The 27745-nt window shown below is 55.2% G+C and overlaps 1 protein-coding gene across 4 annotated transcripts in view; it reads left to right on the forward strand.

Annotated features, from left to right (window-relative positions):
- The window catches only part of ANO1 (anoctamin 1), a 203460-nt gene that overhangs the window by 120900 nt on the left and 54815 nt on the right, over window positions 1-27745 (forward strand). For 2 of the 4 annotated variants that reach the window (XM_055093698.2, XM_055093699.2), the window contains exons 7-13: window positions 1373-1424; window positions 4142-4207; window positions 4723-4778; window positions 9463-9504; window positions 16811-16875; window positions 18646-18780; window positions 24486-24646. In XM_055093698.2, coding sequence (XP_054949673.1) covers window positions 1373-1424; window positions 4142-4207; window positions 4723-4778; window positions 9463-9504; window positions 16811-16875; window positions 18646-18780; window positions 24486-24646 — 577 coding nt within the window. The remainder of the gene's footprint in view (window positions 1-1372; window positions 1425-4141; window positions 4208-4722; window positions 4779-9462; window positions 9505-16810; window positions 16876-18645; window positions 18781-24485; window positions 24647-27745) is intronic. The other 2 variants (XM_055093700.3, XM_055093701.2) reach the window with 1 other exon arrangement.

Below are 27745 nucleotides of genomic sequence, written 5' to 3' on the forward strand. Positions count from 1 at the left end.
AGATCCGTTCTAGAAGGATCACTGCCAGTGGCCAGCTGTGGGAGGGTAGATGACTGGTGGATGAGGGCTCGTGGCAGTGGTCATAAACATGGGCCATAACTGCATGTGGAAGGGAGGAGGTGGTTACAGGAGAATCAGCAAGGTCAGAACCAATTAGATCTGAGGGATGATGGGGAGGGAGCCATTGAGAACAGCCGAGTGGGCGATTCCTTCCTTCATTCAGCAGGGATGTATTGGGCACCTGCTGGGTGGGAGAAAAGAGGCACTGAGGACATTTATAATCCGGCAGGTGGGGAGAGGCAAGCTGAGCTAGAAGACAGAGCCACCGGGAGGGTGGTGGCTTCAGGGCCTGGTTGTTAAGGGGACCCTGGACCTATTCCAATCTGAAGGGGACAAGTGCTTCTGGGAAAAGGAACAGCCAGGGCGGAGGCCCTGTGGCTGCAGGAGTGGGTTTGGAAAGTGAGAGAGGTAGCCAGGGGGCGGGGTTGTTGGGACAGGTGGGTCCAGTGGAGGCGGCGGGGGAAGCGGTCAGATGGCCTGGGCCAGGGGGAACTGGAAGGACGCTGGCCTTGCCTGAGAGAGTGGAGGCAGAATTGGCATGCTCTGAAATGCACGTCTGCATAGCACGACCAGTTCTTCTCACCCCAGTTTACAGATGGAAAAACTGAGGCCGGGGGTGGTGATGTCGCTGGTCCAAAATCACACAGCTGCAAATGGCAGAGCTGGCGCCAGGTTCCAGGCAGACAGACTCCCAGGCCGGAGCTGCTTAGGCCACCAAACAAAACACGTCACTAGTCAAGGGGCAGGCAGCCGGTGGGGGATCCCTTCAGCAGGGCTCTGCCCAGGCACCAGGAACCCAGAGCCCGATGATGGCCGCCTCCTGCCACCGTGGGGAATGGATCCCAAGGCCCGCCCCACCACCACCACCCTTGATCCCCCAGAGTCCTAGAACATTCAGGGCTGTGTCCCAGAGTGGTGCTGTTCCAACTCAGCTCTCAGCACGAGGGGACTGTAAACCCACCAGGCAGGGTACATGGCACAGCTGTGACACAGGACACCAGCACTAGGCCCAGGAGGGCACGGCAGTGCTTTGCCGGGGCCAACTGCCATGACTCCCACGTGGGGAGGTGGAAGATGGGAACTGCAGGTGCACCTGTTTCTCCCTGAGAAGCTCAAGCCTTTGACAGTGTTGAGAATCCGGAGCTGGGTCAACCCTCCCTGAATAAATACCATTGTCTTTCCTTGGAAGATAGCACCAAGGAGGTCTTCATGCATAAGGTGTGACCAGGTCCTCTCCAGCCACAGCAGACTGTTTCTGCTCGTGGGAGGTGCCTTAAGTAACTGCTCACCCCCCTTCTTGTCTCTGCAATAGGTCTATGAGATCTTGAAGAGAACGACGTGTACGAAGGCCAAGTACAGCATGGGTAAGCACGTTTTTGGGGTTGAGATCAGCATTGGTTTCCAAGTCCGAATCTCACCTCCGAGTCATCTCTGTGGGAGGCAGGCAGCCGGCTTGGGGTGTTTAAGAGGGTTTTGATTTAAGCCTGTGTAACAGTTCCAGACAAGAGGCCTGGGTTGGGAGCATGCAGGGCAGTTTTATGGCCCAGCACTTTTAAACACAAACGTATCCTTCACTTTGGTCTGAGGGGTTTGTGAGCGTGTGGACAGGCTCTCCCTGCAGGGGTGGTAAATCCAGGCTGGAAACAGACCAGTGTTAGGGGTGACCGGGGGATTCCTGGCCCTCTCTTGACCCTCACGGTCCAGTGGGAAGTAATCGGGGTTCCAGCCGGGGCGGCATCTCTGTGCGGCTGTTCCGGACCCTTAAAAGCACACCTGGGCTTGCTGAAAGCAGCGCCCCCTGACCAGGCACCACCAGGTACAGACAGCCTAATTCCGGAAGCTGCCACAAAACCATCCTGACCAGGCTTTCTGGGTACCAGTTTCCAGAACCCCTTAAGCCGTAGATACAAAATCTTCCCGATTAAATTGTGTAGCTGGGAACCACCCCCCACAGTGGGTCCCTTGCCCACAGCTGCAGGCAGTTTGTGAAAGCCAGAACATTGCAGAGCAAAGGAATGCCATTTCCAGCCTTTCCTCCCCTCCTTCTTGAGCTGTCTTATGACCTGCTGAGAGCCGTGCCATAGGGTAGCATCCATCACTCTGTAGAAGCCTCTGAAAGGATGAGGCCATGGCTCCCGGGGGACACAGCAGGTCTGGTGAGAGCTGGAGTCTGTGCATACAGGAGGGACCATCTTGCTGCCTTGGCTTCCCGTGGTGGCAGGAATGCTGTGGGAAGTAAAATGAAGAGCAGTGGGAGTCAAGGGCTCAGAACTGGAATTCCTGAGGTCAGGCCCGGGAGACAGAGAGAAGATGAACCCTCGACAACTCTGGTGGCTGCTTGGCCCCCTACCATATGGCCTGTGTTCACTCACAGGGATACCCTTGCAGGCCTGAAGTCTCTAAGTCCATGTCCTAAGGCAAGGGGAGTGTGGAGGAGTCCCATCCAGGGTCAAAAGGACTGAGATCCTCTAGAATGGCCAAGCCCTAGTCCACACGACTGCAGTGAGGTCAGGCGGAAAGGAAGGTGACGTTGGGAGTTTGGGTTTTTGAAATTGCTCCTCTAGGTCACCGCTGCCAGGGCACAGCCTTCAAAAGGTCACTAGAGGTAAGGAGGAGGCATGGTTCTGGTCCCAGGGCCGGGTCTTGGACCTCGGTTTCCCCCCTGGGTCCCTGCAGTGTTCCTTCCAGTAGAAACGTGTATGGTTGCAATAGAAGTCCAGCGTCTTCGGGCTGCATGGCCCAGGCTGACTCTCTGTTTGGGTGGTCCCTGGGGACACAGGGTCTCTGTGTTCCCACCTGTTTTGTGGCGGGGCTGGTTCCCTGCACCTGGTGACGGGGCAGATAGATGCGGGTCCTCCTCTTCAGCCCTGCTTCACCATGACACCTTGTCTGAGAGTCGACCCACCTCTAAATTCATCCTCAAGTGCTGAGGATTCCCGTCACTGCCAAGTTGTGTCCCATAGTCTTGCAGGATGAGCAGGGTGGGGCTAGCTGGGGGATTTAGGAACTGTGATGAGAGAAGGCCTTCCAGATGGAGGGAGTGGCACATGCAAAGGCCCTGCGGCAGGCAGCACCAGGTTAGCAGCATTCCAGCAACAGGAAGGAGGCCAGCGAGCCTGGCTGAGGGCCCATGTTCACTTTCTTTTTTTTTTTTTTTTTTTAGACAGAGTGTTGCTCTGTCACCCAGGCTAGAGTGCAATGGCACAATCTCAACTCACTGCAACCTCTGCCTCCTGGGTTTAAGCAATTCTCCTGCCTCAGCCTCCTGAGTAGCTGGGACTACAGGCGCCCGCCACCAGGCCTGGCTAATTGTTTGTATTTTTAGTAGAGACGGGGTTTCACTGTGTTAGCCAGGATAGTCTCGATCTCTTCACCTCGTGATCCACCTGCCTCAGCCCCCCAAAGTGCTGGGATTACAGGCGTGAGCCACTGTGCCGGGCCCCCATGTTCACTTTCTATTGCAGACAAACTTTTCACTCACACATGTGGCTTAAGCCCCTTCCTCTGGTTTTGATTTCTAAGCATCCCTTAGTCCCCTGATCATTCCAGGTCATTGACCACAGAGATGGCCCATTTTCAAGGGGATTTCGGGAGGTCATTTTCCCGCCGCTATCAGGTGGAGTCTCAGAGGGTGGGCCGCCCAGGCTACTGTGAAAAACTTAACGCTCTTACTGCCTAGGAAGCCTGTTCAGCCAAGCAGGGGGTTCCATGAGCAGCAAAGGGCCCCATGGAAACGCCCCCGCCTGGCTGGGCCCCCACGATGTATTTGGAGCAAGATCTGATTTCCAGGAAACCCTTCCCCACATATGGCCCTGGCTCTCCCGTCCTCTCTCGCAGTCTCCTGGGGCTGGGCACCCGCATGCGCACCTGTTAGGACACACAGGCATGGTGTTTTTATAATGTGCCCAGTGCAGGCCCTGGGAGCCACGTAAAAAGGGGTCCCGCCAGCATTCCACTGCCTCCAGGAGCACTGGACGGCTGTGAGTCCGCCAGAATCACTGGCCACCGACGCTTGCTGCCCCAAATGTAGCTTTGATCCTGTCAGGCCCTTCCACCTCACTAATAGCCAATGTATAAACAGGGCAAGGCGAGGGAAGAAAGAAGGACTCCGCCCTTCTAAGTAAAAGGCGGAAATGTGGGAAGTATGGTAAGTGTGGGCCTCCTCCGGCTTTCCCAATCAACCTAAAATCTAATTCCAAATTGTATGTGTGTTTTCTGACACCATCAATTTTTCCATCCGTATATTTCCTCATGATTCAGCTTCTCTAACCACTTACAATCCACCTTCCCCATCTGCAGGCTTGCCCTCGGACAGGTGGGGGGAGCCGGTGAATCGGAGGCTTGGGGTGACAGTGAAGCCACGGTCCGCTCACACCGCCTGCCTCTGAGATGGAGCCGCCTCTTGGGGTTTTCTCTGTGTCTTCCTAATTCTGCCAATCGAGCATGTGTTTCGTCATCTCCTAGTTGATAGATCAATAACCCAGCTGCACCCTGTCATTCCTGGGGAAGAAACCCCAGAGGTGGCCGGGCTCTGCGTAGTCAGGTTCGTTTCATTTTGAGAAGCTCTTGGTGGCTGAGATGGCCCTGTGACCGCTGTGACTTTACAATGGGAAGCGGGAGACCCGCCTGCCCCATAACCTTCTCTCTGCCTCTGTTTTTAAGGCATCACGAGCCTGCTGGCCAATGGTGTGTACGCGGCTGCATACCCACTGCACGATGTAAGTAACCTTGACACACGATTTATCTCTGCGTCATTTGACTCCCCAAATCCCGCCGGGCCACACCCCCCAGGGAGCTGCAATTATCCTGTGGTCACAGCTTCCTGCTTGGCTCTCGCTGTAAATGTCAACTGTACACAGGCCTTCCCTGTTCCCCGGGTGGGGGCCAAGAAGTTACACACAGGGCCATCTTTTCTTGCAAAACAATCCCACCAAAACGGGGGCACGGGTGGCAGCTGCTCCTGCCTCGACTTCCTCTGAACCTCGTAGCCAGCGGGTCCACAGAATGTCTTTCCTGGCCTGGGCTCCCCTACCCCCAGCTGGCCCGGGGCTCTGGCAGAATGACCAGGGCTCTGTATGTGTCTATTTCTGCAGAGCAAGTGGCCAGCTTCCTGAGCTGAATTTCCAGATCCCACTGGTATCCCTCTGACAAATATAGCCCATGTCCGTGGCTGACTTGGGGTGGAGAGAGAGAGAAGATTGTCTTCTTGTTGTCTCTATGGAAACAGGGACTCAAGTTCAGCAGGGCACTGGGAATGGGCCTCCGGGCCTGAGCAGTGTGGGAATCCCAGACAGAGGAGCTCTGAAACTTTGCAAATGTGCAAAGGCCAGGAGCCAAGAAGCAGGAGAGAAGGGACAGGCCTGGGACTAAGGAGACCCAGATTCCAGTCCCGGCCACTTACCTGCTCCTCCGCCTTGAGTGGTGGAATCAGCCCCTTGTCTCACTGAGCCTCAGTGTCCCCATCTGTGGGTCAGGAATCATAACTTGTCCTAACTCCTCTTTTCTTTTTTTTTTGAAACAAGACAGAGTCTTGCTCTGTCATCCAGGCTGGAGTGCAATGGCATGATCTCGGCTCACGGCAACCTCCACCTCTTGGGTTCAAGCAATTCTCCAGCCTCAGCCTCCCGAGTAGCTGGGACTTCAGGCGTGCACCGCTACACCCAGCTAATTTTTTGTATTGTTAGTAGAGATGGGGTTTCACCATGTTGGCCAGGCTGGTCTCGAACTCCTGACCTCAAGTGATCCACCCACCTCATCCTCCCAAAGTGCTGGGATTACAGGCGTGAGCCACCGTGCCCAGCCTAATTCCTCTCTTCTTGAGGAAGAAACAATGGATTAGACAAACTTAAGGTGCAGGGATCCCGCAGGGCGGTTCAGGGGTGTCTTCTCCAGACGGCTGACCCCAAGGGAAGGAGTCTAGGCAGATCTGCTGCCCGTCACCTCGTCGCCTCCCTGTCAGGGCCTCCTCCTCACTGTAGGTCCAGGGATTGGGGTGGTTGAGCAGCCCCGCTTCCTCCCTTCGTGCATTCATACATGCTGTTCCTTCTGCTACGGTACTCTTCCCCGCCCCACCCCACCCCAGGCAGACAGAAGCACCCACACCACGCCTGCCTGTTGCCTTCCTCCCCAGGACTAGTGGCTTCTTCCTCCCTTCTCTGGGCCTCAGATGGTCCCTGTCCTGCAAAGACACCACCGTCTGACCACCTTTAGTTGTGTGTGTCATCTCAAGGAAGCCCCAGCACTCAGCACTTAATAAGTGCTCAATAAAGTGGTATTGATTTGGATTGGATTGAGTCAGTTTGCCTCGGCCAGCGACCTGCTGTCTGGGGAGGTTTCAAGGGCAGAGTTCAGGCCCCTAGACCAGGGCAGTGGCTCCGGGTTCCTGCCCTGAAGCCCTGAGTCTGGAGGAGCCCACTCCTCCATTCTGTCAGGCTTTCCTCCAGAGGACCCAGCCGGTCTGGTTGTTCTGCCCCACCCTGTGTAGGCTCCGGCTGGGCGCCAGGAAGACAGCCCTGCCTGGCACAGCCCATGATCCCAAGAAGGCAGCCTAGAGCTACATCCATGCTCCTGATTGACCTTTAAGCAGGTAATCCCCGCTGAGAGGCTGAGGCACCGAAGCCAAAATGTTTCCGGCCCTCCCTGCCTGTTTTGAGTTAGCCCTTTAAGTCTTAAAAGGGAAAGGGGAGAAATGAAAGTAGCTGAGCACCTACTGTGTGCAGAGCTGTCTGTTTAGAAGGAACTGTACCTCATATAACCTGTGCAGACACAGAGACTCAGAAAGGCTTAGTAACTTGCCTGAGGTCACACAGCCCCTGCGGAGGAGCTGGGGCCAAAAGCCGTCCCTAGTGACACTCTGCAACTCCAGTGCCTCGCTGTGTCCCCACCTCATCCCGTCATGGAAGCCAAATGCATCCCTCTTCTTGGCAACCACTATTGCATTTGTCTTAGGGATTGACTGTCAACAGTTTAAATTGACTGGCGCAAAACTCCCTCATCAGCTGGATCTATTTATTGTCAGAGAGCCAGCCTCACAAGAAGCATCTCCAAGATCCATGCAGACAATCTCCTCTTTCTAAATCTTCATCGTGCCTTATGCAGCCATGTGGGGTCTGTTCCCACCTTAAAGATGGAGAAACAGGCTGGAGGAGCTCAGACCACTTGCCCAGGGGCGCACAGCCCAGAAGGAGTGGAGCTCGGAAGCCCTGGGCTGTGGGTGGCAGGTATCCTTAGGGAATATGGAGGTTTGCAGCCACAGATTTTCCATATGACTGAAGGGCGCCCGTGCTGCTAAGTACCAAAGCTGATGTTTAAGCATTTGGGGAGATGACTGGTTCTGGCCTGAGCCGCGTGCACCCATGTCCTTACCCAGAACACTGACTGCAGGGAAGTTCAGGCTGGCCTCGGTGGCCATGGTGAGGCTCTCACTGCATGCAGTATAGTTCTGGCTTTACATTTTTGCTTCCATCTTCCTCCCCATGAAGCTGTCCTGCATCCTACCCCCTTCCAATCCTGTGCTTACTGCATTCATTCATTCATTCCTCAAGAATATCTGGTCGGTTGGGCACAGTGGCTCACGCCTGCAATCACAGCACTTTGGGATGCCAAGACGGGTAGATTACCTGAGGTCAGGAGGTTGAAACCAGCCTGACCAACGTGGCGAAACCTCATCTCTACTAAAAATACAAAAATTAGCTGGGCATGGTGGCACATGCCTGTAATCCCAGCTACTTGGGAGGCTGAGGCAGGAGAATTGCTTGAACTCGGGAGGCGGATAACAACCTGATAGAGTTGTGTGTGGGTAAGAGTCACATGCTCCAACCGAGACCCTGAGGAAGTCTCCTGGAATCAGAGTGTATCACCTGTACTGAAAGGACTTTGATATTTATGTTGGCTACTTGGCGGCCTTTTGGCTTTCTTCCTGACTAACGAGGTCACCAGCATAGGGACCTCCGTATAAATGAGGTGCTGCTGGGATCGCGTGGCTGTCTCATCCATGGAAAGAAACTGGGAAACACTAAAAGGAGTCAGGCTTGGGTGGGTGAGGATCCCCCGAAGACTTAGGAGGAAATTGGTTAAACTGCTCTCAGAGCGTCTTCGTTCTAAGACCACCTGCATTGGGTTGCTTGCTTGAGTGTGTGGTCAAGTCGTCCCCACCTGGCAGGGGTTAGAAGGGGTCATGGAAGTTGCTGGTGAGGGGAGAGGGCACTGGACAGACCCCCAGGAGCCCCATAGCTTTGTCTGCCTGGATATTCTTAAAACCCATTGGCCAGGCCAGGCGCAGTGGCTCACACCTGTAATCGCAGCACTTTGGGAGGCCGAGGCGAGCAGATCACTTGAGGTCAGGAGTTTGAGACCAGCCTGACCAACGTGATGAAACCCCGTCTCTACTAAAAATACAAAAATTAGCCGGGTGTGGTGGTGGGCACCCGTAGTCCCGGCTACTTGGGAGGCTGAGGCAGGAGAATCACTTGAACCCGGAAGCGAACGTTGCGGTGAGCCAAGATCATGCCACTGTACTCCAGCCTGAGCGATAAGAGTGAAACTCCATCTCAAAAACAAAAACAAAAACAAAATCCAAACAAACAAACAAAAAAAACTATTAGCCAGGCCAGGCCAGCCATGCCCTGAACCTCAACAGAGCCGCTCCCTTGCTGCTCCTCCCCAGTTACTTTTGTCAACTGTAGTTATTTGGGGCTCACTGAATGACAGTTAAGTATCATTTTGAGTGTTTGCGAGGGTAACGTGCACATAGCCATAGGCAGTCTAGACCCATGATATTCCAAGACGGGCTTTCAACCCTTAGACCCTTCTCTTCCTTTAGGTTTGAAGGTCTGGATGCAAGTCAGGGTCTGACCGAACTTAGCTGTGTGTCCTCAGAAATGTCAGTTTGCTTCTCGGAGCCTCAGTGATTCCATCGGTAAAATGGGAGTTTTGGACTCACTGATTAGATGACAATGACCTTGTCATTTACTGTCCCTCTTGGGATGCTCCACAGTGAGAAGGGAGCAAGACACGGACTGCCCCAGCAGAGTGGGACATATACGCACCCTATTGATACGACTCTTCCTGCCTCCAAAAGCCCCCTTTCATTTGTGTTTCTGGTTCCAAGGACCCGACCGTGGATCCCCTCCTAGAGTCCCCTCTGTGTCGAGGGAAGAGGCGGCTCAGGCCGTCCTGGTGGTGGAGGCCAACAGGGCGGCCAACAGGGATGTGCACGGCCTTTCTATCATAACGGGGGCACACCTGGGCAACCCTCACGCTCTGTGTGAAATGTTGCCCCAGGATGATCTCAATTTGTGTCAACGAGGGCTGCTGGGGTTTATGTTTTGAAACATAATGGATGTGATCGCCTCCAAAGCTCCATTGGATGATAAGAATGTCCCTTTCCTCTTTTTTTAACAGGGAGACTACGACGGTGAAAACGTCGAGTTCAACGACAGAAAAGTAAGTTGATGGAGCGGAGCAGGAGGCGGCTCTGTCGGAGCCTGGAGGCGTTCTGGGGTGGGGTGGGCCTGCAGCTGGACCGAGGACTTGCCGGCCTCCAGGGCCTCCCCAGGGCACTCGCTGCAGGGGGCTGAGAAGCGGGTGTCCCCTCTCGCCTTTTCAGGAGAAAAGTCCGTGAGCTTTGTGTGGCTGGTTTGTTTTCCTCTTTCTGATTCTCAAAAATGCCCTTGGCAGGTGACCGTGGGCATGGGAAAGGGAAAGCTGTCCTCCCAGAGCCCACTCCTTGCACGCTGTCCTTCCCTTATCTTCTCGGGACAATCTGAACTGTGCCTGGGCCTCCAGCAGTCCTTGCTGGCATGTGGCCTAATCCCACAGGGCTCCCAAGCAAATAAACTTGGGAACCACTGACAACAGGTGCACAGAGAACAATGGCCCCCAGCAGCGCATTGGGGAAACCTGTTTGATGGTGGTCAATGAAGTGTTTCTCAAATTTACCTGACCTGGAACCCTTTTAATGGAGAAGTTGTTGAGCTAGTGTTCTAGGGAGCACACTTTGGGAAACACTGGGTGACCCCTTTATTCTTTTTTCTTTCTTTCTTTCTTTCTTTTTTTTTTTTTTTTTTTTGAGATGGAGTCGCTCTTTGTCACCCAGGCCCTCTGCCTCCCGGGTTCAAGTGATTCTCCTGACTCAGCCTCCAGAGTAGCTTGGATTACAGGTGCCTGCCAGCAGGCCCAGCTGATTTTTGTATTTTTAGTAGAGACGGGCTTTCGCCGTGTTGGCCAGGCTGGTCTTGAACTCCTGACCTCAAATGATCCACCTGCTTTAGCCTCCCAAATTGCTGGGATTACAAGCGTGAGTCACCGCACCCAGCCAGCCCCTTTATTCTTTAGTGGCTGTTGCTAATTTTCCTCACTCCCCAAAGCGTTGGTCCCCACCCTCTACCCCTCACTCTGAGCATGGGAACTCCACCCTTCCCACCCAGGCTCCCCAGGAAGCTCTGCTTCTCTACCATGCCCCCCAAAAGAACATGTCCCCACCACATCCATTTGCTCTTCCCTCCTCTCCCATGGGCCCACACCCGATACCAGCCTTCCCCCCAGGTCTCCACGTCAGCCTCTGTTCCCCAAATGTGCCCAGCTTTCCCTCCCGGGAAGCAGTCCTTCCTGGACCCTGCATGTGCAGCCCTTGCCCCATCTGCTGGTCCTTCCGCAGGTGGTGGGTAGAGATGCTTCCCTGACAACCTCACAATAGTGGCCTTGTCCCAATTCCCAGGGGCCAGGACCTCTGTGTATGGAATGTTCTTCATTTCAGCCTCCCCCACAGGCCCCCATACATGTTTTTAAATCTTTGGTACTTGATACAACTTGCCCGCCCGGGAATCCAGATGAAGATGCTATCTAACTTAGCACAAAAATTACATATTTGGTTATTTTTAGTGTAACATCTGGCATCGTCTGGGACCCCATGACTTGCAGAACTCCCGACTCCAATCCTGTTGGAAAAGGACCATCCCCTCCACAGGCCTGTCCTGACCAATTTCAGCCTCAGAGTCCAGCCCCCTTCATCCCTCCGCACCCCTCTGGCACTTGGCAGATGCCTATCCTCCCCCTAAAAATGCTTCTTCCATGGACACCAGCAGTCCCTTTCTAGCCGAATTCAGTTCTCTGGGTCACAGGCCCCTGAACCCTACCCCCTCTTCCCCCTCCTCCCCCTCCTCCATTCTCCAGCCACACTGGCTGCTTTTCTAGTCTCAGGATTGCTTGGCTGATGGTCACGTCAGTGCCAGGACTAGCTCATTCAGTTACTTATTCATTCGAGAAATACTTACTAGGCACTATTCTGTGCCAGGCCCAGCAAACACAATGCGGGTTTGTCCAGGCCCAGCTGTTTACTCTACCTGGAATGATTCCCACTCCCCATTTAATTTTAGGTCCCAGCAGTGGATACAAGGCCTGGCCCATGGGGGTAGTCAAGGAGTAATGAATGACAGTTGGGTGGATGGATGGATTAATGGATGATAGATGGATGGATAGAGATGGAGATGGATAACTGAATGATGGATAATGGATGGATGGATAGATGGATGGATGGATGGATGGATAAATTATGGATGGGTGAATGGGTGGACGGATGAATAGATGATTGATGGGTGGGTTGGTGGATGGATGAATGGTGGAGAGATGAATGATGGTTGATGGATGAGTGGGTGGATGGATGGGTGAATGAGTAGATGGACAGATGGATGGTTGATGGATGGGTAGGTGTGTGGGTGGATGGATGAATGGATGCTGAAGGGATGAATGATGGATGATGGGTGCATGTGTGGATGGGTGGCTGATGGAAGGATGAATGATGGATGATGGGTGGGTGAGCAGGTAGGTGGATGGATGGATGCTGGAGGGATGAATAATCAATGATGGATGGATGGGTGATGGGTGGGTAGGTGGTGAATGGGTAGATGGATGGATGGATGCTGGAGGAATTAATGATAGATGATGGGTGGGTGGATGGATGATGGAAGGATGAATGATGGATGATGGGTGGGTGAGCGGGTAGGTGAATGGATAGATGCTGGAGGGATGAATAATCAATGATGGATGGATGGGTGGATGGATGATGGGTGAGTGGGTGGGTGGATGGATGGATGCTGGAGGAATTAATGATGGATGATGGGTGGGTGGATGGGTGATGGAAGGATGAATGATGGATGATGGGTGGGTGGAGGAATGATGGATGGATGGGTTGATGGATGATGGGTGGGTGGATGGGTCAGTGGATGGATGCTGGAGGAATTAATGATGGGTGATGGGTGGGTGGATGGATGATGGAAGGATGAATGATGGATGACGGGTGGGTAGATGAATGATGGATGGATGGGTTGATGGATGATGGGTGGGTGGGTAGGTGACTGGATGGATGCCTGAGGGATGAATAATTAATGATGGATGGATGGATGGCCGATGGAAGAATGAATGATGGGTGCTGGAGGAATGAATGATGGATGATGGGTGGGTGGGTGGATGGATGGATGGATAAATGGATGGATGGGTGCTGGAGGAATGAATGATGGTTGATGGGTGGATGGGTGGCTGATGGAAAAATGAATGATGGATGCTGGAGGAATGAATGATGGATGACGGGTGGATGGGTGGATGATGGAAGGATGAATGATGGATGATGGATGGGTGGAGGGGTGGGTGAATAGATGGATGCCAGAGGGATGAATAGTTAATGATGGTTGATGGGTGGGTAGGTGGATGATAGATGGATGGGTGGATGGTTGATGGGTGGACAGGTAGGTGAATAGGTGGATGCCAGAGGGATGAATAATTAATGATGGATGATGGATAGATGCTGGAGGAATGAATGATGAGTGGGTAGTTGGATGATGGAAAGAAGAAAAGGAGGGAAGGAGGGAGGATTAGATGGGTGTTTGGGTCCTAACTCAGAGCTGCGGGGAACTCTGCATTCTGCCACAATGGCTCCACATCACAGCCTGGTGCCGAGTTTTTGCCTTTCTGGTGACAGACTCCATGGCTTCTCCATTATTGTTCTCATCAGTGGCAGAAGCCCCACGTGCCTGACCCTGGGTACCTCACAGGGCAGAAATGAAAGTGCAGCCAAGGACATTTCAAGGACATTTTCCTGTGCTGAGCTGGAGGGTGGGCAGAAGAGAGTGTAGGGAAGTTTAAGCAGGAGGCAGATCTGGGCAGGGCAGCCATCACTCTCGGCCTGATCATGGGACCACAAACATGTAGGAGTACTTGGGAGCCCCTTCCTCCAGGACCGTGGGTGAGTTCACACCTACACAGAACTGAACCCCAGGTGAGCAAGGCACGCCCCCAGAGCTGTCTTTGGATGTGCAGAAGGTGTTCTGGTGGGCAGCTGCTGCCTCCCCCTGCCAGGGCACTGGAAGAGTAGGACCACCTGGGCCCTGTGGGGGAGAGGGGTGGCTTGGGTTGTGGGGGATTGATTCCAGGTGTGGACTGAGGTCTGCTGCATCCCTGGGCTGGACTAGGAGCCATAGAGCCCAACATGTCATTCATTCATCCATCCATTCATCCATTCATTCAACAGTCACTTAGTGAAAACCCACAGGCCCTGTTGGAGGCATGGAGGGTGAGAAGGACCAGACAAACCTGGTCCCTCTGGTATCTCCGTTCTAGAGGGAAGGGCAACGGGCAAGGACATACACCAATTAAAGATTGCATCCATGTCACCAAGGGCCGGTGGCAGCCATGTGAGTCCTGGCAGGGGGTTTCGACAAGAGAGACGCCTGAGGGTTGTTGGGATCCCTCCAGGGCCTGGATGCTGGAAGGCTCCCAGGTCACAGTGACTGGAGCCGCCTGGCTGGCCTTGTTCTCCAGCCCACAGCTCTCATGCCTGGACGCCCCCCTGCCTGCTCAGCGGGGCTAAGGTGCCACCTTGGATTCCTTCCAGCACTGCAGTTGGATTTCTTTGCCTTGACAGTGCAGAGTGATTGATGTTGCCTCTTGGCAGAAAGAAAAGTCCACCGAGGTCAAGTGGTATATGTAGAAAGCTGGGGGTAGGCCCCCTCCACACGTCTGTCAGAAGGTGGTGGGAGCCACTGAGGGCGGGTCCCTCCTCCCCCAGGGCAGAACTTTGTCCTTTCTCCCTGTCCCTGTCTCGCTCCCTCCCTCCTTCTCTCCCCGTCTCCCTCCCCCACCTCTCTCTGTCCATCTCTCTACCTCTGTCTCTCCATCTGCCTCTGTCTCTGCCTCTCTCTCCATCTCCCCCACCTCTCTCTGTCTCTCTGTCTCTGTCTCTCCATCTGCCTCTGTCTCTGTCTCTCTCTCCGTCTCCCCCACCTCTCTCTGTCTGTCTCTTTGTCTCTGTCTCTCCATCTGCCTCTGTCTCTGTCTCTCTCCCTGTCTCCCTCCCCCACCTCTCTCTGTCTGTCTCTCTGTCTCTGTCTCTCCATCTGCCTCTGTCTCTGTCTCTCTCCCCATCTCCCCCACCTCTCTGTTGGTCTCTCTGTCTCTGTCTCTCCATCTGCCTCTGTCTCTGTCTCTCTCTCCATCTCCCCCACCTCTCTGTCTGTCTCTCTATCTCTGTCTCTCCATCTGCCTCTGTCTCTGTCTCTCTCCACCTTCCCACCTCTCTCTGTCTCTCTGTCTCTGTCTCTCCATCTGCCTCTGTCTCTGTCTCTCTCTCCGTCTCCCCCACCTCTCTCTGTCTGTCTCTCTGTCTCTGTCTCTCCATCTGCCTCTGTCTCTCTCTCTCTCCGTCTCCCCCACCTCTCTCTGTCTGTCTCTCTATCTCTGTCTCTCCATCTGCCTCTGTCTCTGTCTCTCTCTCCATCTCCCCCACCTCTCTGTCTGTCTCTTTATCTCTGTCTCTCCATCTGCCTCTGTCTCTGTCTCTCTCTCCATCTCCCCCGCCTCTCTGTCTGTCTCTCTATCTCTGTCTCTCCATCTGCCTCTGTCTCTGTCTCTCTCCGTCTCCCCCACCTCTCTCTGTCTGTCTCTCTGTCTCTGTCTCTCCATCTGCCTCTGTCTCTGTCTCTCTCTCCACCTCCCCCACCTCTCTCTGTCTCTGTCTCAGTCTCTCTCCCTCTTTCCCTCCCTCCCCCTTCTCTCTCTCTGTCTCTTTCTCTCCATCGGTCTCTGTCTCTCTCTCCCTCTCCCCTACCTCTCTCTGTCTCTCTCGCTGCCTCCCCCCTTCTCTGTCTCTCCATCTGTCTCTGTCTCCCCCCTTCCTCCCTCTGTCTCTCTGTCTCCTCCTTCCCTCCTCCTCACTCTCTGCCGCATCTTCCACCTATCTATGGCATAAATCAGCAGCTTGACTCTAGGTGAGAGGAGGAAGCTGCCCAGGTTAGCGATGGCTGCTTTGCTTTTGCAGAGGTGTGGCTCCGCTTCATCAAGGTTTGCTGGCCGAGGCTTCCCTATGTACACAGTAAAACTGTGGCCTTTTCATCGTTATCTGCCTAAGAAAATGCACTGATGCAGAAACACCCCGTACCTTTCGCACATCACTAACTCGCACGAGCCCATCTGCCTTCTCTCCATGCCCTGGGAGGAGAGATCGCATCCTTCAGTGTAAAGGAGGAGACAGGGATGGGGGAAGGGGTCTGCCCAGGACTCTCGATTCGGGGGTGGGGGAACCTTCCCAGGGCTGCAGACAAGTCACAAGCCCCTCCAACCATGGCCATGCTTAGCTGCAGTTGAGGCTGGTGGTTTCGAAGGGCTGTGCGGCAGCAGGCGGCCCCTCTGTGGATCTCAGGAATACGCCCTCCACCTGTGAGTTTGGGTGGGGGCAGCCGTGGGTACACCTGCACTGTTTCCCCTCCCTGTTTGTCAGTGGGGGGTCTCTATAGTGCACAGCCCGTGTTACCCCAGAGGAGACGCTCAGGCACGCGAGGCTATGTCAGCTGTGGAGATGGCTCACACTCACTTCCTGCCCTCCAGGCACTGGAGGAGTTATGGAGGCTCCAAGGGGTTCCCTCGTCCCCCAGCCATGACCTTGACTCTGAGTTTGGGAGGCAGCTTGGCCCCAGAATGGGCTCTGAGCTGAGGAGGAGGGCAGCTGCCCCACCTCTGGCTCCTGGTGGGCAGCTGCTCTGTCCCGGGACAGCCTCTGGGCCCCTCGAGGTACCTGAATCCTGCCTTCCCTGAGTGTGACCCTGTAGCTGGGCGGGCGTGATGTATGAGCCTGGGCTTTGAGTTGAGGTCTGTAAAGCATTAACCACCCACATGCGCGGGTTTATTTTTTTATTTTTTTACTAGCAGTCCTAACCCAGCATCTTCCTCAGGACACCCTTTACATGTTCACACAAGGCTTCTAATCCACTAAACTCATTACCGTCCCTGCCCAAAGCCTGGGGGGGTAACAGGGTGTGTGTCAATTTCATTTATTTCACGAAGAGCTGTTTTAATCAGACAGCCCATCTCAGGAGATAAACCTCGAGTATCTTTGCATCCCGTGAGAGTTTTTAAAATTTCACCACTGGTATTTCTCTGCTCAAAACTCTGGTGACTTTGTGACCTTTATAAAGAATGGCTTGGTGTCTGATGGGGATGACCAAAAACCCTAAAGGTAAGAAGCCGTACAGCGTCTGGCCCATTTAGATCAATTCCAGGTCAAATCACAAAGAGCTCACATTCCATAACCTGCCAGAAGCTTCTTTCCCATCCCCACGTTCACAGCCCACACAGCCCACTCTCAAGAAGTGTTTATGGGATGAATGAATGATGTCACGGAGGCTCAGTCCCCGCAGCTCTGCATTCTGGGGAGCAACCTCGGAGTGCCACATCATCACCAACCCCACTGCTTCCTCCCCCTCAGCTCCTGTACGAAGAGTGGGCACGCTATGGAGTCTTCTATAAGTACCAGCCCATCGACCTGGTCAGGTAAGAACGTGCCACAGCCTGCGGGAATCAAGTCCCTACTCCGATGGCAGTCGGATAACGTCCCTGTGGGTTCCAACCGCTCTGAATGTTCAGTACCCGGGAACGTGTTTGAACTCGAAGAGCTTGTGTAGGAAGACCCAAAATGTCCCTGCAGGGCTGAGAGCCTGGGCCAGCATTAGTTGAAGCAGTTTATTCAAATTCCCTGGAGGTCGGGCCCTTTTCAGTCACATTTACCATCTCCTAAATTCACTGCCTGGCCTGGCCTCACTGGGCGGCTGGAGGGGTTTCCAGCTTTGAGATGTGGAGGGGAAGGAAAGAGCTGCCTCAAATGTGGAAGGATTTCTTCTCTCCCAAGAGGATCTCTGTCCTCACAGGGCAGGAAGGAGGGGCCGACCAGGTTAGGCAACTTGCCCACCAGAGCTCGACTGGTAGAAATCCATTCAAGCCATCAAGCTGCCAACCACGCTTAATATGAGGAGCAATTGGTTTTCTTGGCACCTCCCGGCCAAGGTTCTTTCCAGTCCTTATGCTGAACAGGGCTTGGAATGGAGCCCACAGCCTCAGGGGAAGTACGCCCACAGCCACCAGCATGGGCCATCGCACACGGAAACGTGCCCACCTTCCCAAGGCACCACAGAGAAGTGGGGACCGGGTGCAGTGGCTCACGCCTGTAATCCCAGCACTTTGGGAGGCTGAGGCAGGTGGATTACTTGAGGTCAGGAGTTCGAGACCAGCCTGGCCAACATGGTGAAACCCCATCTCTACTCAAAATACAAAAGTTAGCTGGCAGTGGCGGCGCATGCCTATAGTCCCAGCACTTTGGGAGGCTGAGGCAGGTGGATTACTTGAGGTCAGGAGTTCGAGACCAGCCTGGCTAACATGGTGAAACCCCGTCTCTACTCAAAATACAAAAGTTAGCTGGCAGTGATGGTGCATGCCTATAGTCCCAGCTACTAGGGAGGCTGAGGCAGGAGAATAGTTTGAACCTGTGAGGCGGAAGTTGCAGTGAGCCGAGATCACACCACTGCACTGCAGCCTGGGCGACAGAGCAAGACTCCATCTCAAAATAAATAAATAAATAAATGCAATGGGCGTGGTGGCGGGCACCTGTAGTCCCAGCTACTCAGGAGGCTGAGGCAGGAGAATCGCTTGAACCCGAGAGGCGGAGGTTGCAGTGAGCCGAGATCGTGCCACTGCGCTCCAGCCTGGGCAACAGGAGCAAAACTCTATCTCAAAAAAAAAAAAAAAGAAAGAAAGAAAGGAAAAGAAAAAGAAAGAGAAGAGGCTGGGCGCGGTGGCTCACGCCTATAATCCCAGCACTTTGGGAGGCCGAGGGGGGCGGATCACGAGGTCAGGAGATTGAACCATCCTGGCTAACACAGCGAAACTCCATCTCTACTAAAAATACAAAAAATTAGCCGGGTGTGGTGGTGGGTGCCTGTAGTCCCAGCTACTCGGGAGGCTGAGGCAGGAAAATGGCGTGAACGCGGGAGGTGGAGCTTGCAGTGAGCCGAGATAGCTCCACTGCACTCCAGCCTGGGCAACAGAGCGAGACTCCATCTCAAAAAAAAAGAGAAGAAGGGAGGGCTTCAGAAAAGCAGAGAGCACCCCCAACCTGATGGGGCGGCCCAGGACCCCACTCTCTGCTTCTGGGATGAGGGAACCAGTGCCCCTGGTTTGAGTTGCTCTTGCTGGGGAGGGCCTGTGACATGTTTCCCTGCTAGTATTGAATAACAGTGGGCTTGACTCTGCTCTGCTCCCCTGGTGTAGGAAGTATTTTGGGGAGAAGATCGGCCTGTACTTCGCCTGGCTGGGCGTGTACACCCAGATGCTCATCCCTGCCTCCATCGTGGGAATCATTGTCTTCCTGTACGGATGCGCCACCATGGATGAAAACATCCCCAGGTAGGTGGCAGCCCACCCACACCACCCCTCAGTACACACCAGGGAGCCCTCTCCTGCCATCCCAGCTGCACAATTCATTGGGACACTGGCCTCTCACACCATTTCCTGTACACATGAAACCTCACGCCAAGCCACGAGCCGTCAGGAGGAAAGGACATGGTTCGAAGCCATCTAGGAGTCTGGGAGTCCTTCTCAGGCCCATCTGTGCTAGGCTATGTTTTATTGTTAAGAGAAAGGCATAAAAGAAACATCTGACCATTTTCATTCTTTAAAAGTTGTTATGGTTGGCTTGTTCTTTTTCACTGTTGGTCATTAGTGACAAGAAAGTTATCTGTTTCCTTGTGTGGCCGGGAGGTGAGGCATGAATGCTAGGGGCCTCAGTGTAGGCTGGTACTTGCGGAAGGTGAGACATGGATGCCAGAGGCCTCAGTGCAGGCTGGTGTTCGCGGGAGGTGAGCATGAATGCTAGGCTTCGGTGCAGGCTGGTACTTGCGGGAGGTGAGACATGGATGCCAGAGGCCTCGGTGCAGGCTGGTGCTTGCGGGAGGTGAGCGTGAATGCCAGACTTTGGTGCAGGCTGGCACTTGCGGGAGGCGAGACGTGAATGCTAGAGGCCTCGGTACAGGCTGGTGCTCCCAGGAGGTGAGAAGTGAACGCTAGAGGCCTCGGTGCGGGCTGGTGCTCCCAGGAGGTGAGACGTGAACGCTAGAGGCCTGGGTGCAGGCTGGTGCTTGCGGGAGGTGAGACGTGAACGCTAGAGGCCTCGGTGCAGGCTGGTGCTCCCAGGAGGTGAGACATGAACACTAGAGGCCTCGGTGCAGGCTGGTGCTCCCGGGAGGTGAGACGTGAACACTAGAGGCCTCGATGCAGGCTGGTGCTTGCGGGAAGTGAGACATGAATGCTAGAGGCCTCGGTGCAGGCTGGTGCTTGCGGGAAGTGAGACATGAACACTAGAGGCCTCGGTGCAGGCTGGTGCTCCCAGGAGGTGAGATGCGAATGCTAGTGGCCTCAGTGCAGGCTGGCGCTCGTGGGCTGTACAGTAGGTTCCACCTGCCCAGCTTCCTAAGGCTGCCTGCTTCCCTTATCTGCACGGCCCCGGGAAATTCTGCAGGAACTGTTCCATAAGGGAGGATTGCATCCCACAGCATAGGCAGGCATCTGAATGTAGATCCAATGTGCCTTCTGCTGTTCACCAAGGATATGTCAGACGTCAGGGAGCTCGGAAAAGAAGGCCCAGACCTGAGACAGCCTCGCCTCGCTCAGGGGCCCAGTTCCCCCACATGACTCCAGAACAAGAGTCCATTTTTGCCTGTTGCGGTGGCACATGCCTGTGATCCCAACACGTTGGGAGTCTAAGGTTGGAGGATCCCTTGAGCCCAGGAGGTCGAGGCCACAGTGAGCCATGATCTCACCACTGCACTCCAGCCTGGGGGAACAGAGTGAGGCCCTGTAGCCAAAAAAAAAAGAGTCAAGTTTTGAGAAGCTCAGCCTCAGTGTGCAGAGTCCCTCTGGTGCTTGCTTTTGTAGCTGTTTCTTAGATCTCCTGACACGAACCTAAGGATAATTCCAGGCTCCCAACCTCTGGCAGGGTCTCTATGCCGACAGGCAGTGCCTTCAGCGTGCAAATAGCTCCGCCAGGGAATTGACTATAAAGGGGAATTTGGGCTGACCCCGCCCTGCAGGGGCTCCAAATCTCAGAAAAGCCCTAAAATGTTAGTTTGGTTATTTTTCGAACCACTCCTGCCAAGTATCTCTAAAGCAGAGGTATAGTTTAGAAAATGTATCCACTGAGCCTGTCTGTAAAGACCCAATCAGTCTTAGGAAAGAAACTGACTCTTTGCAGCACAAAAAGACCATATCTGGTCAATTTTTGTTTAAGTGATGTTTTGATACATGAATAACACATAAAATATTCCACCCCACCCCCACCCCCGAATCAAAGCTCTGAGGAATCTGGCTTATCTCCCCTTTGGTGTTAATTTGGTCCTAGGCAGGAGAAAGGTTTCCCTTTGTTTGCTAATATGATATGAGGTCCTGGGCACTTGGGTTTGGTTGCGGTAAAGATCAAGGTAGCCCAGACTTGGTGGGGATTGTAAGGCTGGCTTTAGGCTAGGAGCTCAAAGCCGGAGGGAAATGGTGAGTGCAAGGTGAGGATTCTCCCCATGAGCCCTGGAGGCAGCCTGGGGGACCTCCATCTTCCTTCCTTCCTCCCCTTGGAGGGTGGCCCCAGCAGGGAGGCTCTGCCAGCCCAGGGGTTGACCATGCCAGCTCGGCCCTTCCACCACGTGGTCAGAAATGCAAACAGCAGTTACTCAGGATTCAGCCGCTGTGGGCGGAGATGAGGCCAAAGCCAAGGCCTCTGCCCAGCAGGCGATCTGGAGCGAAGCGGGAGGTGCGTGCTCCTGCAGCTTCCGCCCCATCCCCACCAAGCTTGCAGGGAAGCCCCAGCGTGGAGCCGCCTGCCGCCCTTGTACCTCCGGTCCTCTCTGAAGAAGAGAGCTTCCTGCTCTTTGTATTTTGGCTAAAGGCAGTGAAGTGAGAGGCGGAGGGGGATTTAAAACCAGCAGAAAAAGGCTTCTTGTTGGGCTGATGGTGTTTGTGCAAGAAGCTGAGGTGGGCAGGGAGGAGAGCCTAGGAGAGCGGTAGGGCTCATGGGCAGGCCGTTGGTGTACACCTTGGCCCTGCCTGTCCCCAGTCCCACCACTGTGGACTCCAGGCCATCCTCAGTCCAGGTGGTCACTGTGGCCTGGGCCACATGCTGGCGATGACGGGGATGGCCTTCCACATGCCTGTTCTCTGGAAGAGGGGCTCGCGTCGTGCCCAACTGGGGACGTCCTGCCCCCCACCCCCCAACACGCTGCTTTCTTCTGCCCTCAAGAGGCCCTCAGAAGAGAGGAGGCTGAGTGAGGGGCACGAGATAAACCCCGAAAGGCCGGCTCCTGGCTCGTGTTTAAAACTCACTGCTGCTGCAAAGCGCTTGGCTATTGCATAATAATGACAACAGCGTTGGTGACCACGTGATGGCCGAGGGGTGCCAGGCACTGTTCCAAGGGCCACACTCGTGTTGGTTGTTGGTTGTTTAATCCTCCTGACAACCTATTAACACGGCTTCTCTTCACTATCAGCAACCCCATTCTGCAGCCGGGAAAACTAAGGCCACACGGATCACAAAATGCAAGAGCTGAGATACAAACCCAGAGCTAGCTGACCGTAGAGTGCAGGCTCTCCCAACGGCTGTGTGTGCCTGCTCACCCCACCCGACCCCTGCTCCCATGCACACACACACACGTGTGCGCGCACACACACACTTCTCCATGCTCCAGGCCGTGGCCGTGGCTGCAATGAATTGTTCTTAACCTATCCATCTTTTGTGCCAGATACATGCAGTACCTACACCCCCCCCCCCCCGCCTTTTTTTTTTTGACACAGAGTCTCACTCTGTCGCCCAGGCTGGAGTACAGTGGTGTGATCTCGACTCAATGCAACCTCCACCTCCCAGGTTCAAGCAATTCTCCTGCCTCAGCCTCCCGAGTAGCTGGGATTACAGGCTGGGATTACATGCCAGGCTAATTTTTGTATTTTTAGTAGAGACGGGGTTTCACCATGTTGGCCAGGCTGGTCTCAAACTCCTGACCTCGAGTGATCTGCCTGCCTCGGCCTCCCAGTGCTGGGATTACAGGCATAAGCCACCGTGCCTGGCCCTACACCACTTTTTAATAAATGTTTAGGGACTGTACCTGAAGGAAGAGAATTGAACCAGAATGCCCATGATGCTGGGCACAGAGGAGGCCCTTCAGAGCCTTGCAAGGGAAGTTTATTAAGCACCAGCTGCTGTGGACCAGGCATGGTTCTGCGCATAAGTTAAGCATATCCAGAAAGTCAAAAAACAAACACCCACTTCAGCATCCCCCCACATCACCCTCCGACCCAACCAGCCAGGGTGTGTACTTAGAGCCCAGAGCCTTGTCCAAGGCAGCAGAAAGGAGAAAGTTCAAAGCAGGCCAGAGCAGGAAGGGACCTTATTCTGACCCCTCCTCATTTTCCAGAACGAAAAACTGAATCTGAGGCTAAAGGACTTGGCCAGGGCCACGGAGGGTACGAGTAGTCAGTTGAGGGCCCAGTTCAGGCCACCCAACTTCCACAAGGAGCCCCCCACGGCCCTTGAGCAGTAGATGAGAGCCGGCAGTGCTTGGGCTTTGAAGATACACACAGACCAGGATTCCATTCCCACTCTGCTGCGTGGCCCTGAACAAGTTACTTCCCCTCTCTGGGCTCTGGGATTGCAACAGTCCCCAGTGCTGGTCCAAGTGAGGTGGAACATCTGTGCCTGCCAGTAATGAGGCTCCTGCTCTCGCCACCGATAGCCTGGAAGTATTAGTATTTTCTAATATTAGTGGGAGTGAGTCAGTGCTGGGGAGGAGGCACAGAGATGAGTCTCAGGCATCATGAAGATCCTCTCTCCTGGCCACAGTAGTTGGGATCTGGCCCCAGGCTCACCTGTGCTCAGCAAAGCAGAAGCCTGCACTGAGCGGGACCCATCGTCCCTGGCAGGCCCCCCCGGCTTCCCGAGTGAGCCTACAGGGTGGGCCTCCGCTGCGCCGGGCAGCTGGGGACCTATTCCTTCCGGCCCAGCCCCCGGTCTCCCAGAGAGGAGTCCTGGGATCCCCGTTTCTCCACCTCCTGTGTCCAGAGCACCCAGGCCACGTCCAAGGCAGCCGCCCCACCAGGCGGATGGAGATGCTGTGTGAACCGCTCGTAGACGGCGCCTGGCACAGAGCAAGGGCCCTCATCATCTCACCGTTTTCCAGGGCCTTATAACATAAAGACCTGACTACCATTTGCTATTGGCACAAGCCTCGACCGTGCCTGCCGATTATATGGGGGCAGGCTGGGAACTCTGCCTCTCCTAGAAGTGGCTCAAGGATAGGCTGCAGGGGCTGCTGCCTCAGGGTCACCCCAGAGGTGAATGTTCCAGGGCCCATCTACCACAAAGCAGGTCTGGGTGAGTCCACCTCCAAGGCCGGCAACAGAGGTTGCAGGGCCCCATGCAAGAAGAAAATGCAGGTCCTTAGTTCAAAAATCAATGTGTGTGTGTGTGTGTGTGTGTGTGTGTGTGTGTGTGTGTGTGTGTTGAGATGGAGTCTCGCTCTGTCACCCAGGCTGGAGTGCAGTGACGTGATCTGGGCTCCCTGCAACCTCTGCCTCCAGGGTTCAAGCGATTCTTCTGCCTCAGCCTCCCGAGTAGCTGGGATCACAGGCGCGTGCCACCATGCCCGGCTAATTTTTGTATTTTTAGTAGAGACAGGGTTTCACCATTTTGGCCAGGCTGGTCTTGAACCCCTGACCTCAGGTGATCCGCCCGCCTTGGCCTCCCAAAGTACTGGGATTACAGGCGTGAGTCACCACGCCCGTCCCATTGTGTGTTTTAAGGCAGCAACAGGGGAGCATTAAACCAAGCATGAGGCCCTGCTGAGCTCAGGGCTGGTGCAACAGCATGGGTCACACGCCTGTGAAGCTGCCCTGGATGGCAAGGAGGGACAGGGCATGGCTAAGCACCCGGCTTATGTCCACTATGGCATGGACCTGAGGGACCCTCGCCAACCCCCAGCTTGGGCCCAGCGCTTTCTCCCAGGCCAGCTCGGCACCCAGGAGGTGCTCCATCGTGGCCCAACAAGGTGACTCCAGGGCTGCCCCCTCTCTTGCAGCATGGAGATGTGTGACCAGAGACACAATATCACCATGTGCCCGCTTTGCGACAAGACCTGCAGCTACTGGAAGATGAGCTCAGCCTGCGCCACGGCCCGCGCCAGCCACCTCTTCGACAACCCCGCCACGGTCTTCTTCTCTGTCTTCATGGCCCTCTGGGGTAAGCAGGGCTCCAGAGCACTGGGTTTTTGGGCAGTGGTGAGTCTGAGTGGTACCTACGCTTCTTCTGTCTGTCTTCATGAAATCATCCTCAGGCAGGGGTTGTCGGGAAAAAACATAGGGGAAGGGGGCTGGTGGAAACGACCCCTGTTTTGTGTTCAGGTTACTGGGGTCCGTACTGCATCAGGAGAGACATGGGTTCTCCTGACCCAGCAAAGAGTCCCTTAGGAAAAGCCTAGGAGGGACATTTTGCTCTGAGAAATCCTGACACCAGAGTGTGCTGGCCTGTGAAGGGCAGCTGATTTAGAGCAGGGAGGCCCGAGGGTCCTGCCTCCATCCCTGCTGCGGCTGGTGACCACCACAGCCTGAAGGAAAGCTGACCTGGGCCAGGTCCCGGAGGCACCGTGTCTCACTAGAGCCCTCAGCATCCCTGCAGGCTTCATGTGCCCATTTACAGATAAGGAGGCAAAGGCCTAAGAGAGTTGGGAATCGCCTGGGGTCACTCAGCTCCTGATTGCCACTGGGCTCCACTGCCATGCAAACCTAAGGCACTGGCCTCCTCCTCCAGGAAGATTCCCTAACCCCAGTCCTACCCGACTCCCAACTCCAGCTTTTGGGGCTTGGGAGGTTGGTAAGTGGTGGCTGAATGCATTTCTACAGAGGTTCTGGGTGAGCAAGCAGGCCCGTTCTGTCCTCTGCAGCCCCGTGTCTCAGCCTGTGCCAGCTTTGAGATGCCCACAGTGGGCAGCCTGTGCTGAGCCATCTCCCAGGCCTGGCCCCACGCCGGGCACTTAAGCCCCCATCCTTACCTGTGAGCTCCCACCTTGTAGGAGATGGGGCCAGGCACAGAGACGGCACAGGAGGGAGTTCAGGAGGGCTTTCTGGAAGAGGTGTGAGGCCCTTCAGCTGAGTTGACATGGGTGTGGGGGAGGCAGCATTTGTGGCAGAGAGACCAGGTGTAGAGACAGAGGGGCCTCTCGGTCCCACCTCGTACCCCTGCTTGGGGCAGGCTCCCGGGGCCGGAATAGCACCACCTCACCTGCAGCTGTACCCGCTTGGCACTGCCCTGTGTGCTCCGTGGGTAGGCAAGGGGCAAATGTGGACTGAAAAGGCAATTGTTTGACCAGTGAGGACAGAGGCCAGCCAGGTGCGGGGCTCTGTGTGGCCCTTACCCGCCAGCGTGCTGATCCTGAAGATCAGACCTAGGATTCAGTACCGTGCCCCATCAGTAAGCAGAGCATTGGCTGGCATTGCCAAAGCCTTGCCAGCATCCTCCAGGGAGTGCACCTCGAAGTATGGCCTGTGATTCCGGCTCAGGCACCTCCTGACCAAGGAGCAGCTGCTCGGGGGAGGCTGGAAACCTAGGGGAGGTTCGGAGGATGAAGGTAGAGCCGGGTCTCTGGCCTGCACAGAAGCACCCAGCAGGTTGGGCAGAGAGGGACTGAAGCGCCAGCACCCAGCTCTGGGGTCTGCATGCTCCTCCCCTCTTCATCCTTATGGCGCCTCCGTCCTCTCCAGGCCCGAGCCCTGTCCCTACACAGCTCAGCAGCCTCCTACCCTGCTCCGGAGGCTGCATTCGGGGCTGGTGTTCTCTCCAACAGTGCATAAGAGAATTCCCCATGAAGCCGAGGAAGCTGACGGGCTCAGGTTATCCTCCTGCTTGGCACAGACATCCTGCAGCTGGGACTCAGGGTTTGGCTGAGCCTGTGTGGTTTGCGGGTGGGTGTGCACAGCAGAGCCGAGGGATGTATCAGGTGAGGTGAGGGAGGGGAAGCCTGGTCCACCCTCTGCAGCTCCTGCTCCAGCCTGGGCAGCTGGGCCGGGTCCTCTTGCCTCGGCTCACCACCACTGTATCTCATTCCTACCCTTCCGGAGACCCGGGACAGAGGCCGCCAGCTCTGAGCATGGGTGCCGGCAATGGTGAGAGTTGGAGCTTCTCCATTTAGATGCTATGTGGACGGCCACCTCCCTCAAGACCCTCCTCACCCTGGAATCCTATTGGGCAGCTCCGTGTCCTTAGCAGAGTTCCCTCCACAGAGGCCTCAGCCCCAAGGCACCTCACTGCAGCCCCACCCGCTGTGTGCGCAGCTGGAAGGGCCCGGCTCTCATGAGCGCTTCCTCCACATGGTCGCCAGCAGCTCTGTTTCCTCATTTGGGACCCCTGGGCCTGTGCAGCCACTGAGACAGTATTTCAGGTGGTCCATAGCATGACCCAGAAGTAAGTGTGACCCCTGTAGCACTGAGCCCCCTGAGCCACTAGAAGATTGCTCAGTGCCGCCTGCTGTGGTCAGCCCTGCTGCCCCGTGTGCATTTCTACAGCCCCCCGGGGCTCAGACTCCCGCTCTGCCAGTCCCCACCTCACTGTTCTAAACCTCAGCTTCCTCATCTGCAGAATGAGGCTGCATGAGGATCAGAGGCGACAGACATGAACTCTCAGCCGAGGCTTACCACATAGCTTACTCTAAATAGGTGGTCACTGCCGTCTTACCACATTGGAGCATGTGAGAACCAAAGAAAACCTATACGAGAGTGTGCGTGCGCCTGGTGTGTGGGAGCTACTCATCAGCCACGTGTACTGAGCACGTGTGTCCCACCTGCATGAGAGTGTGCAGGTGCCTGGTGTGTGGGAGCTACTCATCGGCCCATGTGTACTGAGCGCAATGTGTGTCCCACACTGTGCCAGGCCCCAGGGGAACCACGGGAAGCAAACCTGATGTATCTGCTGCTCTAAAAGCTGCAGCGTAGGTTTCAAGAGAAGGCCCCATGGGAAGGGTGCGGGGCTGTGGCAGGAGCTCCAGGTGCAGGGACCAGGTGAGAGGGGTGTCAGAGCATCCGGAGAGGTCAGCAAGGACACGCTGAGAAGAACTTAGTGTGCTCGCTCGGAGGAATCAGAACCCAGTGCCGTCGGCTGCTGTGTCAAAGATGCTTTCCTGTCTTATGCTCGAGTCGGAGACCGCAAGTCTAAGAGGGAGCTTGTGCAGTGATTAAGAGAGGGGTGCCACAGTGGGGGCCCAGCTCCAGGAAGGGCACCTATGGGAAGGTGTGAGAGAAGCGATTGGGAGCCTCATGGCACCCTCCCTCCCTGGCCCTGGGGACCCTG

Source organism: Pan paniscus, chromosome 9, assembly GCF_029289425.2.
Source record: "Pan paniscus chromosome 9, NHGRI_mPanPan1-v2.0_pri, whole genome shotgun sequence".
NCBI classification, from domain to species: Eukaryota; Metazoa; Chordata; class Mammalia; order Primates; family Hominidae; genus Pan; species Pan paniscus.